The 17,784-nt window shown below is 45.5% G+C and overlaps 1 protein-coding gene across 1 annotated transcript in view; it reads left to right on the top strand.

Annotated features, from left to right (window-relative positions):
- PODXL2 (podocalyxin like 2) overlaps positions 1 to 17,784 on the top strand; it is a 42,752-nt gene that overhangs the window by 20,456 nt on the left and 4,512 nt on the right. The window contains exons 3-4 of the mRNA XM_064362146.1: positions 10,151 to 10,935; positions 11,995 to 12,069. Coding sequence (XP_064218216.1) covers positions 10,151 to 10,935; positions 11,995 to 12,069 — 860 coding nt within the window. The remainder of the gene's footprint in view (positions 1 to 10,150; positions 10,936 to 11,994; positions 12,070 to 17,784) is intronic.

The following is a 17,784-nucleotide window of genomic DNA, read 5'->3' as shown; positions in this document are numbered from 1 at the left end:
GAGATCACGCCATTGCACTCCAGCCTGGGCGACTGAGCAAGACTCCGTCTCAAAAAAAAAAAAATAGCTCTGGCCCTTATGCCTGCTTCAATTCTGTCTTAAATATAAGAATCAGTTCATTGGTATTTTAGCCTGTGCTGAAGTTCATCCCTGGGATTATGGCTGCCCTGAGAGAGAAAAAAAGTTCAGTGTGACCTCGATAAATTGGAGAAAGAAACCTACGCAGAACTGTAATGAAACATAGGAGGGAAAATGGTCTATTTAGGGAACAAAGCCAGCACCATGATGAGATTAAAAGAAAGGGGAGAAATAAGGCCGGGGGACCCAGGCCTGGGGCTTCATCAGGGTGAGCTGGAGCTGCAGCAGAGCCAGCACCGTCCAATCACGGGCGCATGGGAGAGCGCAGTTTACCAGCTGTGATAAACGACTGGAGTGGAGACCCCTTTACATTTTGCATCAGTTAGACTCAAGTTAGTGAATCTTGTTCAGTTTTCAACAGTTCATTCAGCAAGTATTTATTGTGTATCCCCAGTGCTGATTTTGTAACCACTCTTAAAACTGTGGCCAGGTGCAGTGGCTTACACTTGTAACCCCAGCACTTTCGGAGGCCGAGGCGGGCGAATCACAAGGTCAGGAGTTCAAGACCAGCCTGGTCAACATGGTGAAACCTCGTCTCTACTAAAATTACAAAAATTAGCCGGGCATGGTGACAGGCACCTTTAATCCCAACTACTTAGGAGGCTGAGGCAGGGGAATCATTTGAACCTGGGAGGCAGAGGTTGCAGTGAGCCCAGATTGCGCCATTGCACTCAAGCCTGGGCAACAGAGCGAAACTCCATCTCAAATTAAAAAATAAACTGGTGAATCCAGAGTTTTCACGAGAGAAGGATGAAAACCAGAAAGTTGAGAATAAAGAATAATTGCAGTTGTTTAGCTCCAAGAAAAGAGGCTAGGTTTGGGGACAACTAAGGGACTACGTAGATTGTTTCCTCGGAAGGTGATGCTAGCAGGTGCTGCTCACTTACCAGATGAAACAGAGATGGGCTTAAGTTGTAAAGGAACCATCACAGCTGGATTTGGGCAAATGGGGGTGTAGGGTTGTCAATAACACAGAAATGCCTCTCTAAAGAGACCCAGCCATATTCTTGAAGCCCATCTTCTCTAGACTCACTGATGTCGCCAGAGGTCTGAGGCCTCATCAGGTAGCCTCCTGTGGTCCCTTCCAGTGTTAGGACCCTGACCTAATCACAGATATACCTGCCGTGAGCTGGGCTGTGTGGATGCTGAGAGGAGCAGAGAATGTGGAATGTGACAGAAGGAAAGTGTGCCTTCCGTGGGCTGGGTATTTTGAATTCCTGATGCCATTTCATCTTTGTAACAAGCGGAGTTATTAACCTCACATCATGGAGGGGTGGGTATGTGGCACACAGAGGCAAGGGGCCACCCAGAATTCCAGCCTGTGCCTGCAGAACCCTGAAGGTTGGCCTGGGGCTCTTAACGCCAGTCACTCTTGTGATTCAAGCCCAGCTTTCAGGAGGTTGGCTGGGGCCACAAAGGTGCGGGCTGACTGGGGAGAGGTAATGATTCTGCTTGTCAGCTTGCTCCTGTCTGACATCCCAAGCCAAGCCTGGGTGCTGGACTAAATGACCAGAAAGTGTCAAAGACACTGGCTTTCACCACACAAGAATCTAAGAGTCTTACAACTTTACAACTGTGACAAGTCTAGTGTCACAACTGAAAGCAAGCATCCTCCACTCCTGGGCTTCCTCATCTGGAAAAGGCGAGAGATGAGCCTTTTGCTCTTACAGGGCCTCTGTCTACCTGTAAAATCCTTGAGTTTGGAATTTGGAGACCTGACTGTTCGGAGGGCTCTGGGGAACAGTGGTTTCTGATTAGAGCCACCAGGTGGGGCTGTGACTCCAGGAGGGTCAGGATCCCAGGGGCCTAAGTGTCATCCTGCAATCCGTCCTGGAGGTATCCAGGGCTCTCCTGTGCAATGAGGGGACTGCCCCAGGTGTCTTCCGAGCTGCAGCTTAGATATCCGTGGCCTTCCATGCTCCGAGGCCTAGCCCGAGCCTCTCCCTGGATGGCCTGAGCCTTGGACAACCTTTCTTATCCTTCAGCGCCCCAGCTCTTCCTGAGGACAGGGATGAATCCTTGGAGCCAGCCCTTGGACTTCCATGCTTCTGCAGCATGTCTCCCGGGTGGCTCTGCTTCCTCACACCTGTGTCCAGGTGTGGGTCTCTGGAGGTGCGCCTTAGTCCCAGACACATTTTGGGGGTTTGGCTACAAACTAAAGGGGCTTTGTAGAGGGACCCTCCTGGTCTGACTCTGGAGCCTAAAGAGAATAGAGTAGGAAGGCAGTCTCTGGAGCGCTCAGCTGCTCGGACCCTCCCTCTGGAATCACTGCTGTCCATTGAGCAGGTGGAGTGCAGGCGTCAGGGTGCAGGCGTCAGGGACTTGCCCTGGGTCACTGAAGGCGGGCTGGGAGGGTAAGGAGCCCTGTCATGCGTCCCCTCTCTCCTCCATCTCCTCTTGCCTCTCCCCTCTCTTTACTCTCCTTTGTCTCTGTCTCCCTCTTTTTCCTGCTCAGCTTTACTTCTTCGTTTCTCTTCCTCCATTGCCAGTTTGATCCTTTTTAATCTCTAAAGTGGGAAAAGCACCTTCCTTCCTGTCACCCAGGACTGTCTCACCTGTTTCAGGGCAGCATGGCTCCTTCCCGCCACAGGGCTCTGCGCTGTCAACCAGGATGGCCTGCCCTGTCCCCTGCCATGTTTCTGTTTTCCTCTTGACAGCTCAAGTGTGTTCGCTGGCCTGTAGTGAAAGGGAGTGTCTCTTGCACGTGCGCACTCTCTCTGTAACTCCTTATTTACAAAAATTTTCACATTTACAGAAAAGTTGCAAGAATAATTCCGTCCACCCCTTGCTCAGATTCCCTCATTATTATCGCTTTGCCACATTTGCTTTATCACTGTGCGTGTGTGCATATATGCATATGGAGATGCAGGTCTGTACTTCTTGCTAAACCATTTGATGGTAAGTTCCAGATATGATGCTCCTTTGCTGCAAATACTTTAATCTGCATTTCTTAGGAACAAAGCATTCTCCTAAAAACCACAGCAGGATGATCAAAATCAGGAAATTAACACTGATACAATATGCTTCTGTAATTACAAACTTTATTCAAACTTTGCCAGTTTTCCCAATAATGTCTTTTATAGCAAAAGAGAAAAAGAGCAGGGTTTCATAGTCCACTGTCTGGTCCAGAATCACGTACTGCGTGTAGTCAGCATGTCTCTTTTGTCTCTTTTATTCTAGAAAACCCTCTAGTCTTTGTCTTTCATGACCCTGACATTGTTGGAGTGTAGGCCAGTTATTTTGTAGATTGCCCCTCAATTTCAGTTTGTCTCAAATTTCTCCATGGTCAGATTCAGGCTCTGCATTTTTGGCAGGCATATCATGGACATGATGCTGTGTCTTAGTGAATCCTACTGTGGCTCTGCTCTTGGGTAAAGCTTGGCTTCCTCATTCTTTATTCTCAAGCTACATTTGGATCCAGTATCATGGACCCTCTCCTGGGACCCCTGCTTACATGCTGCTGGTATCTACCCTGCAACTGCCCACACAGACACCCCTCACCCCACTGGTTCCTAGTGTGTGCTCCCATTGGGCCTCCCAGTAATTCCTAAGCAGCATGTACAAGGCCATGTCTGTTTTAGGAGACATTTGTAATATTAAGATCATATTTACATTTGTCAACCGATGACCCATCCCCTCCTGCCCTGCCCTTTTTCCTGGATTTTCTTTGACTTAAAATTCAAGTGCTTAGGCTTTAGTTACATCTCAATATAAAAAATGAAAAATAAAAACTCAAGTGCTTATCCTGCTCATCATTGTGTGGAGAACACTTCCACTTTTCCTGTTACGATTTTACAAGGTAATAACTCCTTTAATAATAATAATGGCAGGAGGATGGCCAGGTGCTGTGGCTCACACCTGTAATCCCAGCACTATGGGGGCGCCGAGGTGGGTGGATCCACTCGAGGTCAGACGAGTGTGAGACCAGCCTATGGTGAAATCCCATCTCTACTAAAAATACATTTTTTTTGAGACAGATTATAGGTGTGAGCCACCATGCCCAGTCATAATACAAAAATTAGCTGGCTGTGGTGGCAGGCGCCTATAATCCCAGCTACTTGAGAGGCTAAGGCAGGAGAATTGCTTGAACCCAGGAGGTAGAGGTTGCAGTAAGCTGAGGTCACACCACTGCACTCCAGCCTGGGTAACAGAGTGAGACTCCATCTCAAATAATAAAAATAATCATGGCAGGAGGAGGTAGAAGACCCCCCACGGTTAACCGACTGTTTACTCTCCACTGCGGACTGTGCACAGGCTCACCTCACTGAACCCTGACCACAGCTTTGTGTGGCAGGTACTATTGTTATTTTACGCTTAAGGAAAGGGAGGCACATGGAAGTTAAGCAGCATGTCCAAGGCCATACAGCTGATAAGCAGTGGAACTGAGACCATACAGTAAAAAGAAAAGGAATAATTTTAGATCTTGAGAGCTGGTAAGGAAGTAGGAAAGGACTGCTGGTTCCAAGTGCCAGTGAGCAAGCATTTAGTGATTTGTCAAGTCACTGGAGTAAGAGGCTGGAAAAAAGTGAGGAGCTCTGGAGAAGATGTAAATTTGGGAACCTTTAGCATAGAGAAAATAGATGCAGCCTATAGAGTGAGCACTGACCAAGGAAGAAGTGTGGAAATGATGAGTCAGAGGCTGACCCTGGAAGGGACTGCATTTGGGAAGACAGAAGCATAGATACCATAAAGAAGTCTGTGTCATGACTGGAGGACCTCTTACCTTCTGGAGGCACAGGCCCTGTGTTTAAGAGGCAGAAGAGTTCAACAAACACACATTGCTCTCCTTTCTACTCTGGGCCAGGCACTATGTTAGGTGCTAAGAATGTAGAGATGAAGAAAATCACGTTGCTTGGCATCAAGAATTTATAATCTAGTGAATCCTATATTATTCTTATTTAAGACAGTAGAGTTGTTTGTAATGCCATTGGTGTATAAGACACATTTATCAGAACTGTATCCAAAGCTTAAAATATCAGTGATATATAAAGAACCTTAGAAATCATATATGCCATCACCCTCATTCGACATAAAAAGTGAAGCCCAGGCCAGGTACAGCGGCTCATGCCTGTAATCCTGGAACTTTGGTAGGCCGAGGTAGGAGGATCACTTGAGTCCAGGAGTTCAAGACCAGCCTGGGCAACATAGGGAGACACCATCTCTACAAATAATAATTTTTAAAAATTAGGTGTCAGGTGCAGTGGCTTACACCTGTAATCCCAGCAGTCTGGGAGGCCGTGGGCAGATTATGAGGTCAGGAGTTTGAGACCAGCCTGGCCAACATGGTGAAACCCCATCTCTGCTAAAAATACAAAAATTAGCTCAGTGTGGTGGCACATGCCTGTCTGTAGTCCCACCTACTTGGGAGGCTGAGGCAGGAGAATTGCTTGAACCCGGGAGACAGAGGTTGCAGGGAGCCAAGATCGCACCATTGCACTCCAGCCTGGGCAACAGGGCAAGGTGTGGTGGTGTGTGCCAGTAAGTCCCAGCTACTCAGGAGGCTGAGGCAGGAGAATTGCTTGAGCTCAGGAGTTCGAGACCAGCCTGGGCAATGCAGAGAGACCCTGTCTCTACAAATAATAAAAAAATTAGCTGAGTGTGGTGGCACATGTCTGTCATCCCAGCTGCTTGGGAGGCTGAGGTGAGAGGATCACTTGAGCCTCAGCATTTGAGGCTGCAGTGAGCCGTGATTGTCCCAATGCACTTCAGCCTGGGTGACAGAGTGAGACCCTGTCTCAAAAACAAAACAAAACCTGAAGCCCAGAGAAGTTCAGGGACTTACCACTGTGTGCGCAGGTAAGTTAGTGGCTGAGTCTTCTGACTCCCACATCACATGGCCGACAGCGTGACTGATGTTGCATCTCAGAGGAGGCTGTACACAGTTTAGGGAGTTCTGTTGGTGCCATCCGGAGATGCCAGTGCTCTTTCTGACTTTTGGAAACTCAGCACCAAATTGAGTAGAGGGATTGTTTTGGTCAGCTTGCCCCCCTGGGACCTCCCCACCCAATGGGATTCTGCTGATTGGTGTGTCACCATCCGTCATATTCCTGCCATATCCTAGGCTTCATTGAATCCATCAGCTATTTCAAGTGTGCCCTGAAGGTTTCCAATACGCCTTTCCTCCGAACTTCACTATCTCTATTAATGGGTTGGCTACTCCTGCAGCTTCTTCCTGTTGGCCAACCAGCTCGCACGTCTGTTACTTCTCTTTCAGAGTCATCTCTTGAATCTGCTCTTTTCTCATCATTTCCAACGTCGTTGCCACCACACATCCACTGCAGCAACTCCCTGACTCTCTCTTCTCTGCACTTTCCTTCATCTACTCCTTCACCTAATCTTGTAAATTGCTGTCAGATTAATATTCCAATAATGAAATATTACGCTTGTAAGGGATTTCATAGGTTGTATTTCCTAAGCACCTATCTGACTCCTGTTACATAATATTCCTATCAAGTAATCAGCCCATTTCAGTTATGTTTTTATGCATTGTATTTTAATTTTGAATAGATCTGGCATTACAAAGTTCTTACATTGAAATAAAATACTTTTATTCTTCTGTATACTTGTTTTATAGATGTGATTTCCTCCTGAATCTTTCTGAAGATATTAATAAGAAACTTACCTGAATTCTCTTTTGTTGACTAGACTAACTCTTCTTAGAGGTCAGTAGCTTTACCGTCTCACCCTCATGCTGCTTTATCAGGCTGGCTTTCTTAAAATGTGAATCTTGGTTGTTTTTTCTTTCTTATTTATTCATTTTTCACCCAGACTGAAGTACAGTAGTGTAATCATGGCTCACTGCAGCCTTGATCTCCCAGGCCCAAGTGATCCTCCCACCTCAGCCTTTCGAGTAGCTGGAACCACAGGCATACACCACCACGCCTAGTTAGCTTTTGCATTTTTTATAGAGACAGGGTTTTGCCATGTTGCCCAGGCTGGTCTTGAACTTCTGGGCTCAGAAGTGATCCTCCTGCCTCAGCCTCCCAAAGTACTGAGATTACAGGCATGAGCCACCAGCCTGTCTTTCACATTTATGAAAGTAATACTATATTTAGCCAATCAGGTGTGGTAGTATATGCCTGTAGTCCCAGAGATGGGAAGATCCCTTGAGCCCAGGAGTTTGAGACCAGCCTGGGGCAACATAGTGAAACACTGTCTCCAAAGAAAAAAAATAAAAGATAACAGTAGATTGGTTTGAGACCAGCCTGGGGCAACATAGTGAAACACTGTCTCCAAAGAAAAAAAATAAAAGATAACAGTAGATTGGTTTGAGACCAGCCTGGGGCAACATAGTGAAACACTGTCTCCAAAGAAAAAAAATAAAAGATAACAGTAGATTGGTTAGTATAGCAGTTATATGATCACTATTCTATCAGCTGGCCTTTTCCCTGAATCCCTGAATATCATGACTGGCTGCTTTTTTTTTTTTTTTTTTTTAGGTGGAATCTTGTTCTGTTGACCAGGCTAAAGTACAGTGTTGTGATCTCAGCTCACTGCAACCTTTGCCTCCCAGGTTCAAGCAATTCTCCTGCCTCAGCCTCCTGAGTAGCTGGGATTACAGGTGTGCACCACCATGCCTGGCTAATTTTTGTATTTTTAGTAGAGATGGAGTTTTACCATGTGGGTCAGGCTGGTCTTGAACTCCTGGCCTCAAGTGGTCTGCCTGCATCAGCCTCCCAAAGTACTGGTATTTTAGGCATGAGCCACCATGCCTGGCCTATGACTGGCTTCTTTTGTGTGGGGAGTAGGTGACTTCACTATAGAGTGTGTGCAATGGGTAGAAGAGGGGGAGGATCTGCTACTCAAAAAGTCTAACATAAGTGGACTGGATAGAATATTCTAATTATTGATGTAAATATTATAGTGGGCTTTCAGTTGTCACTAGGATTGTTCAGCTTCTAAATCATACTTTTTATTACAGGGAATCAATTTTTCTTTTTGAAATAATCCTTCTGAGAGCTCTCTCCCTGTTCTAATTAGAACCAATTGCTTTCCAGGCTTACTGCACAACTTCCATCCTGAGATATATTTTCATTACATTCCTATTATGTTTCTTGATTCCCCATGTTTTCTTTTTTGGTTTCCTTAGAGAACTTACTTAAATATTTTGGAATCTGTGGATAGTAACACTTTTAAGTCTTTGCATCTATGAGAATGTATTTATTTTGCATTCACACTTGAGTAGTAGTTTAGTTGGGTATAAAACTTCAGGTTCAAAATAAACATCCCTCAAATTTTTTAATGTATTTTTCAATTCTTCTTCTAGGCTAGTGATATTAATTAGAAGCTTGATGATAAATTGATAATCTGCTTCTTGTTCCTTTATGGATAACCTGTTCTTTGAGACCTGTTAAGATTTTCTCTTGCTCCTTAGAATCCTAAAATGACATGAGAATGAGGCTAGGTGTGAGTCTTTTTTATCATTCACCCTGATGATACAACCTTTCGAGGTGAAGATTCATGTTGCCAGGTCTGGAAATTTTTTTTCTTTGTTTCTCTCCATTATTCTCCATTTTGTTGGTTCTATCTTTCTGGAAATCATTATCAGCTAGGTATTAGATCTCCTACATTGGTTGTCTGTATCTTTTAACTTTTCTCTGTTGTCTTTTCACTTTTGCCTTAGAGGCTTTTCCTTGACTTTTTTCCCCAGCCATTAAAAATGTGAGTTTTCAATCCCTTGAATTTTTAAATTTCACCAATTGAATGTCGATATCCAATAAATTTTTCTTTTTTAAAGATTACTTTTTTTAGTGGCCTCTTATTTTAGAGGTGCAATATTTTTTAATCTTTCTGAGGATACTAATTAGATTTTTTTAATTACCTTCTGTTCTCTGGATTTTCTATGATCTACATCCTTGCTAATCCCACAGTTGTGCCTCTTCTTAACGCTGTGTAAGAAAGCCTGCCTCCTTGCCTGCTATTTTTTCCTATGTTTATTTTGGCTGAGAGGTTATCTCTTCCTCTAATCTCAACTGCTTTCCATGTTTCCAGAAATTTACCTAAAATGTTTTTACCTTCATTTTGACAGTTAATTTTTTTTTTGTCATTTGATAAAAATTTTGGAGGAGGAGGTGGTAAATGAATACCCTTAGTTCACTATCTTAAAGTATTCCCACCACTCTTCTTTCTAAAGAGTATTTTTAAACTACAATATTTATTATTTTGAAACAAAATGGCATCCAATAAAAATTGCTTCCTAGATATAGCTTCTGATATTTTTAGTGAATTTCCAAAAAAAAAATCTATAATTTTCATACATAGTTATTCTGAAGAGGCCTAGGGTTCATTGAAAAGCCAGAAAACAGTCATCTCCAGGAAGTCTCCTAATTTCTATGCTTCAAAATATAATTCCCAAGAATGGGAGGGAGAATAAAATTCTCTCTCCCACTGCCAACGGTGACCCTGAATGTTCTGGGAGGCCCTGGAAACCTCTGGGCTCAGCCCCTGGCCTCTCTCTGGCTCCTCCTATGTCTTTTTTATTTCCTGTCAGGATCTAAATTACAGAAAAAGCACAGTTTAGAAACAATGGTCATAATCACTTGTTCCAGTGATAAGAGGGGTCTCAGACCTCCTTCGGGGACTCCACCAACAAGACTCTTATAACGACTCCATAGAAAAGCTACAGGGGAACCTTTCCTAGTGGGTTGTTGTGGGGTCTTCTTGGTGAAATCTGCAGATGAGGACAAGCAAGCACATTACAAACGCAGTGGAGAATATATACCTTAAACTACTCATGGCTCTTTTGGAGGGATGTCATATACAAAACTTTCTACATTCCTGTGTTCACTGAGTTTTGGTGATACATTTGTATTATTTTATCTTCGTAAAGGAAACAGTGACTAGCCTTGTCCCTGTGTCCCTCCACAGTCTGCTCCCCCGGCCTCACCTCTCACTCCTCTCCATCATGACTTGATGACTCCTGCCCCATCAGTGTGTGCCATCTGCCCAGTAAATACTGAGTAAAACAATGAATGATGAAACAAGTGAATGAACTTTTCATCTCTGTCCTTAGATTATGTTTTTCCTGACTTAACTGAGAAGGCAGGTTCCATTGAAGATACCAGCCAGGCTCAAGAGCTGCCAAACCTCCCCTCTCCCTTGCCCAAGATGAATCTGGTTGAGCCTCCCTGGCATATGCCTCCTGCAGAGGAGGAGGAAGATGAGGAACAGGAAGAGGAGGAGAGGGAGAAGGAAGAGGTAGAGAAACAAGAGGAGGAGGAAGAAGAGGAGCTGCTCCCTGTGAACGGATCCAAAGAAGCAGCCAAGCCTCAGGTCCATGACTTTTCTCTCACCAGCAGCAGCCAGACCCTAGGGGCCACCAAAAGCAGGCATGAAGATACCGGGGACCAGGCCTCATCAGGCGTGGAGGTGGAGAGCAGCATGGGGCCCAGCTTGCTGCCGCCCTCAGTCACCCCAACTATAGTGACTCTGAGGGACCAGGACTCCACTAGCCAGGAGGCAGGGGCCACAGTGCTGCCGGCTGCAGGGCTTGGGGTAGAGTTCCAGGCTCCCCAGGAAGCAAGTGAGGAGACCACTGTGGGAGCAGCTGGTTTGTCTGGCCAGCATGAAGAGGTGCCGGCCTCGCCTTCATTCCCTCAAACTGCATCTCCCAGTGGGGCCGAGGACCCAGATGAAGGTCCCCCTGGCTCTAGAACCTCAGCCTCTTTCCCACTGGACCCTGGAGACATGGAACTGACATCTTCCTCTCCTACCTTGGGGCAAGAGGATCTCAACCAACAGCTCCTAGAAGGGCAGGCAGCTGAAGCTCAATCCACAATACCCTGGGATTCTACGCAGGTAAAGTGAGGGGCACGTGGGTTACCTCCCTGTACCTTCTTCACAGAGCCTGGCCCTCCCCTGTGCTGGTGTGGCATGGGAACAGGATCTGCCAGGCTGAGGAGGGGGGCCCTTTCCACAGCACAGAGAACCCCGTGAAACTTGTGGGGAGGCACACCTCAGGGCCAACAGTGGGTGTTCTCCCTACCTTCCTGTGCAAAGGCCTTTGGAGAAGCTTGGTGGCCTAGCCTGGGTTTCATTTGTTCAGGTGTTACCACTGCCACCCTTAGACTTCTTTTGTATTTTTTTTTCCGAGATGGAGTCTCACTCTGTCACCCAGGCTGGAGTGCAATGGGCATAATCTCGGCTCACAACCTCTGCCTCCCTGGTTCAAGCGATTCTTGTACCTCCTGAGTAGCTGGGATTACAGCTGTGTGCCACCATGCCTGGCTAATTTTTCTGTTTTCAGTGGAGATGGGGTTTCACCGTGTTGGCAAGACTGGTCAGGAACTCCTAACTTCAACTGATCTACCCGCCTTGGCCTCCCAAAGTGCTGGGATTACAGGCATGCGCCACCGTGCCTGGCCCACCCTTAGACTTCTGCACTGATTCTACCAGCAGCTGGAGCTAGTGGCTGACCTGTGCTTTTCCCATCCCATCTTACCACCCTCCTCCTCCTCACTGACACCCATGTGCACAGCAGACACAAGTCAGTGTTCACACCCACCAATACCACAAAGAAAGGAAAGGAGCCCCAGAATATTAACTACAAGTTTGCCCTTGAAAGCCAGTGGGCGGGGCAAGCTCTCTGCAGCCTGGCTTCTTTGATATAGCCCCTTACTTCCTGGAATCATGCCTGGCCTCCTCCTCTCAACACATTCCCTGCTTGGTCCCCAAAGACATTCGAGTTTGTACTCCTCAGCATGATGCCTCACAGAGGCTGTCAGCAGCCCTCTTGCTGTAATACACTTCCACTGGCCTCTACCTTCCAGCTTCCCAAAGGGCGTCCTACCAGGGCTCTCTCCCCAGTGCCTTTCCTATGCCTTCGTAACTGTCACCCTGCTTTGTCTCCTCGCACAGGTGATCTGCAAGGACTGGAGCAATCTGGCTGGAAAAAACTACATCATTCTGAACATGACAGAGAACATAGACTGTGTGAGTGCCCAGCCAGGCTCTGAACCACAGGGAAAGGCTGCAGGCAGTGGACAGAGTGGGGCAGATGGCAGGTTGGGGGTACAAGCAGTGCACGGGGGAAGCTTAGTCCTTCAGTCGCGGGGGCAGCCTAACCTAGGGATGTACGAGCAGCCACCAACATTACACACAGAGTGCTTTCATATTTTAAAATTTCCAAGGGCTCTATGGTTCTTGCCTCCCTCTCTTTTTAACTTAGAGGAATACTTTGTTCATATGTGCACTATCTTATCTCTCTGGTGATACTGAAACCTCTCTATCTTTTTTGGAGTTGTTTTCTCCTTGTATAGGTTGCTTTTCTCCATTTTGGGTCTCAGCCTTTTTGTATATGTACATGCTCTCCACACGTCTGGTGGAGTTTGTTCACAGCTCTATCAAAAAACTGGCTGGAAGCTTTGAGCATGGTGCTAGGGTTTGTCAGCGATGGCTTCTCATGATAGTGGTCTGGCTGGGCTGTATCACTTAGAAATTTCTAATGGCAGTGTCCTTAGCCACTTCCTCCTGGGCTGATTGGAGTCTTTGAAAAGGGAACTTCTGTTCTGCTGGAAGTATAATGAGCTGGTTGTCAATGTTCTGGGAGCTGGGGTGGAGAGAGAGGGCTGGGTATTTACTATAAATATGTATACATAAATATCAATATTCACATACTCTCTTTCCCTGTTTGCAGAGTGATCTTCTCCCTCCCCAAACACACACTTGTGTCTGATGCTCTCTAGGTCAGAGACCTGTTTCGCCCTTTTTAAAGAATAAACTTGCAGTCTTCTGCCAGGGAGAAGGGACATTTCTTGGCTGTGCAGCACTGCAGGAAGAACTAGACCTAGCCACTTCTTAAGCAAACTTGCCACCAGCTCCTATTTTTAGTAGCATTTTTCATCCCCTCTTCCAAAGGTAACCAGTGCCTCTATTCTGGGGCATCTGGGGAGTGTCAATGAGTATGCATCTGACTGCTTCTCAGCTTTCCTTATTTTGGCTTAGGGTTTGGCTCTTTAGAGTTTGCTAAATTAGGAAATTCTAACTCACCCATCTGCTTCCAGTGTCTAGATTTCGTTGCTCTCGTCTCCTCTTCTGTTTTGCTTTGTCTCTGTGGTTTTAGGCCTTAAATTCTTTACTCTTGTTAGTGGGCCTGGGGAAGGCTGAAGGGACATGCATGCTTTTAATCCAAAAGTGCCCAGAGAGGTTGGTTTCCCCCAGCATCACTGCACTGATGGATCTTCACTTAAGTAATGTGTGTTTTCATTCATTGCAGTTATTATTTTTACTGATGCTCAATACCTCATCTTTGGCCAGGGAAAGTCTCTTTGAGTTGGCCTCTGAGTCCTTTAGACCAATCTATTAAGTGTCTTATTTCTTCCTTGCTTTCAGGCATAATAAGACATTCCAGGCTCACCTTCCTTCCCCAGACATGGAGCTGTCTTTCCCTTCACTGGGAAATGGTACATAAAGACCACAGTATTAGCTCTCAGCACCCTTGAACTTTTGGTGTGAATACCTGACCAATACAGCCTAAAGTTCATATATTTTTCCCAATCAATACATAGATATTAAGATGCTTTTATTCTGTTTTCCCTGTTTTTGTCTTCTGTGTTATTCTCATTTAATATGTAACCTCCACTCAATCAGTGATTATTATTTTTCATGGTGGATTTTTTATTGTAGTAAAAAACATAACAAAATTTCCCATTTCACCCTTTGTAAGTATATGTTGAGTCGTGTTAAGTAGATGCGCACTGTTGTGGAACAGAGCTCCAGAACTTTTTCATTTTCAAAGCTGAAACTCCATCCCCATTAAATAATGGCTGTCTGTTCCCCAGCCCCAGCACCCACCATTCTTCTTTCCGTCTCTATGAATGGGACTACTCTGGATACCTTATAGAAGCAGAATCAGACAGCATTTGTCATTTTATGTCTGGCTCATTTCACTCAGGATAATGTCCTCAGGGTTCATCCATTTGGTAGCATGTGGCAGAATTTTCTCCTTTTTTAAGGCTGAAAAATACTCCATTTTATGTATATACCACATTTTATTTATCCGTGCAGCTGTCCACGGGAAGTTGAGTTGCTTTCATCTTTTGGCTGTTGTGAATAGTGCTGCTGGGAATGTGCTGTGCAAATATCACTTCAAGACCCTGTTTTTAATTCTTTTGGGTATATACCCAGACGTGGAGTTGCTGGATCATATGGTAATTCTATTTTTAATTTTTTTGAGGAATCTCCATACTGTTTTTTGCTATGACTACACCATTTTACATGTTCACCAGCATAGCACTAGGGTTCCAGTGTTTCCACATCCTCCTACACACATGAGCTTTTCTGTTTTATAAAATGGTGACCATCCTAAGGGAAGTGAGGTATTTGGTTGGTGCAAAAGTAATTGCGTTTTGCCATTGAAAGTAATGACAAAAACCACAATTACTTTTGCACCAACCTAAATGGTATCTCATTGTGGTTTTGATTTGCATTTTCTCTGATGATTGGTGATTTTGAGCACTAGTCATTATTATTAATAGTCAATGCTTACTAAATTTTACCAACATATTTATTAGTTTCTTTGCCAGATTCACCACCTGTTAAAATTTTTTTCAAACCATTTAAGAAAAACTTGAAGACATTATTTCTTTTTGCCCCACCCCCAAATACATTAGTTTCTATTTCCTCAGAACAAGAATATTCTTTTAGACAACTACAGTGCAATGGTCAAAATCAGAAATTGGCACTGCTACAGAACTATTATCTGGTTACCTACATTATTTCGATTTCACCATGGTTCCAATAATGTCCCTTATAGCTTTCTTCTCTCCCAATCCAGGACATAATCCACGGTCATGCATCACATTAGTTGTCTTGTCTCTAGTCTCCTTTAATCTGGAATAGTTCCTCAGCCTTTCTTTGTGTTTAATGACCTTGACATATTTGAAAAATGATGGGAATAATGTGCATAAAAAATGATGGGCTATACAAAGACTACATATTCAGAAAAAGAAAGGGAGAAAAGTGCTGGCAGTCTCTTGGGGAAAGTTTTTAGAACTACAGTTCCAGGAGTTAGGCCATGAAGATCTAAAGAAAGTGATGCAGACTCACTGGCTTCTATTTTACCTACATGTCACAGGTAACACAGAAGAAACTGGAAAGAAGTCTAAGAAGGAAACTAAGAGGAGGCAGAAAGATAAAGTAGTAAATCCAGAGGTGGTGTTTTTGAGCTCTAGAAGGGAAAAGAAATACTTACTATAGAGATACAAGGATCTGATCCTTTGACCAGCACAACAGAGAGAAGTGCTAGAGGACAAGGACAAGGAGGAGAAATATGTGGATCATGCTTTAGTGAAAATCCTGAAAGAGCTTCCATGCAAAGGGCTAGATCATCAAGATCTGGAAAAAGAAGCAGTGCTGACACAGAGTAATGAGGTGCCAGTCCTTTGCCTGAAGGGTCCTTTGCCTGAAGCTGCAGAGTTTCTTAGTGCATGCCACATATGCTTATAAGATGTTTCAGGCTGCATTGGACTTTCCCTGCCCCAGCCCCAGATTTAGCCATTTCTGCAAGGAACCCTGCTTCCTTTTAATGAGGAAAGGTATGTAGAAACCAAGATCTGGGTCCCAGGTATGCTCATGGCCACTGGGGTATCATTGCTTCTAGGCCCTTCTAGAAGAACTGAGAGGGGTGGATCTTTATTTCTCTGTCTCTTTCTAGGACATAGATATACATGCATCTATGTATAATGCACGTACACACATTAAAAATATGAATTCAGTATTTATAATTCTAATCCATCACCATTGGATGATATCCTTCTGTGTTTACTACTGCAAACTTTAGATCTGTAGTCCATCTGAAATTAGTTTCCATGGGATATCTGGTTGTCCCAGCACCCGTGATTGAATATGTACTTTACTCTTAAACCTCACAGTAAGGCAGGGTGTTAGGACCACTGCCCATGTTTTTAGATAGGCAAACTGAGGCTCACAGAGGTACAGTATTTTGTTCACATCGCAGAGAGCTGATAAATGGCAGAAGCAGGATTTGAACAAATTTATTTATTTATTTTTGTTGCCCAGGCTGGAGTACAGTGGCACAGTCTCAGCTTACTGCAGCCTTCACCTCCCAGGCTCAAGCGATCCTCCCACCTCATCCTCCCAAGTAGCTGAGACCACAGATGTGTGCCACCACACTTGGCTAATTTCTTTGCATTTTTTGTAGAGACAGGGTTTGCCATGTTGTACTTGGAACTCCTGGGCTCAAGTGATCCACCTCCCTTGGCTTCCCAAAGTGTTGGGATTACATGCGTAAGCCACCACACCTGGCCAGAACCCAGATTTATTTGATTTCAAAGTCAAGGCTTCACCTCCTTGCCACAGACATTCAGTTTTCCTGTCTACATAATAAGTGGCATGAAATCTGCAGTCATCAGACTCTCCCACATTGACGTTGTGGGTCTCTGGGCTTAAGCCAGTCAGACATATGTACCCAGGAAAATGTGGGGTGTGTGAACACAGCAGAGCACAGAGCTGTGCACGGAGGGCAGGCACTCTGTGTAACAGGAGAGTACTTGTTTTGTAACCAGGGTCTGTGTGTCATACTTGCTCCAGCAGGGGCGGCCACGCACCCCAACCCCTGCCCGTATTCAATCAGTGAAGAAAGTAAAACCCACCACAGAACTAGGGCTTTCCTAGCTGCTCTGTGGCCACCTCCAGGCACCCATCTTCTCCCACATTTAGAACTGAGTTGGCTGGCTGTTAGACCAGTGAGTGCCAAGGCTTGAGCCTGAGCTTGGCACTTGCCATGGTAACAAGGAATAGAGGCCCAGCACTTCAATCCCCCTGGTAGCCTTTAGGTTGGCATGACAACTAGGGACAGCTCATTAGCCTGGGCTCCAGCAGAAGGGAGATTCGGGATGGCGGGGCATCCTGCAGGGCTAGCCTGGTGAGATGCCTGTGCCTCCCAGTAGTACTGGCTCTCAGCTGCATAGCAGGGCACCGTTAGAGCTAAGCACTTGGGAGAGGGGTATCTGCAGCAGGCTGTGGAGGCTAGGAACTAGGAATGTGCAACTGTGCATGTTCAGGAGGGAGAAGGCTGCTGACGAGGAGCCAGAGTGAGGAGTGGCCACAGGGCCGAAAGAGGGTATCTTTCCAGATGGGGCTCGGTAGGGACAAACGGCAGGCTGTGAACCAGGAGGCAGGGTCCTGGCCTGTGCCCCAGCCTGGGCTCCTGCCACTCGCTGAGTTCCTGTTTAAGGCCAGACTCTTGTTTCTTTTTTAAATTGTGGAATTACATATATACATGGTCAAGAAAACCTCAACAGTACAAGAGAGTGCACAATGAGAAAAGGTCTCCTTAAGCTCCTCCCCCAGGCCAGCTCCAGGGGCTCGGTTCTGTCTCTATGTTGTCGTTTCTGACCTCCACCACCTACAAAAGAGCACACAGATGGCTTTCCCCACTCATCAGCTTGGGGCCGCATCTCGGCGATGACAGGCAAGAGGAGAGCCGGGTTGTGCCCCTCCCTGATTTTTGGTAGTTACATGGTGCACACCTCTTTTGTCCATCACCACTCCCACCCACTGTGTGTTCATCTCCAGCACCGTGCACTTGAGCACCGGGCACAGGGAGCAGTTCTCCCATAGGCCTTCCCATTCTGTGTACCTAGTTCCTGGGCTTGTCACTGTACATGGGGTATGTATCATCTCCCC

The sequence above is a fragment of the Aotus nancymaae genome, unplaced genomic scaffold (genome assembly GCF_030222135.1).
Source record: "Aotus nancymaae isolate 86718 unplaced genomic scaffold, 86718_ANA_hifiasm-v0.15.2.pri h1tg000046l, whole genome shotgun sequence".
Lineage (NCBI taxonomy): Eukaryota > Metazoa > Chordata > Mammalia > Primates > Aotidae > Aotus > Aotus nancymaae.
The sequence above is the reverse complement of the archived record's forward strand: the minus strand, read 5'-3'. Positions and strand labels throughout refer to the sequence as shown.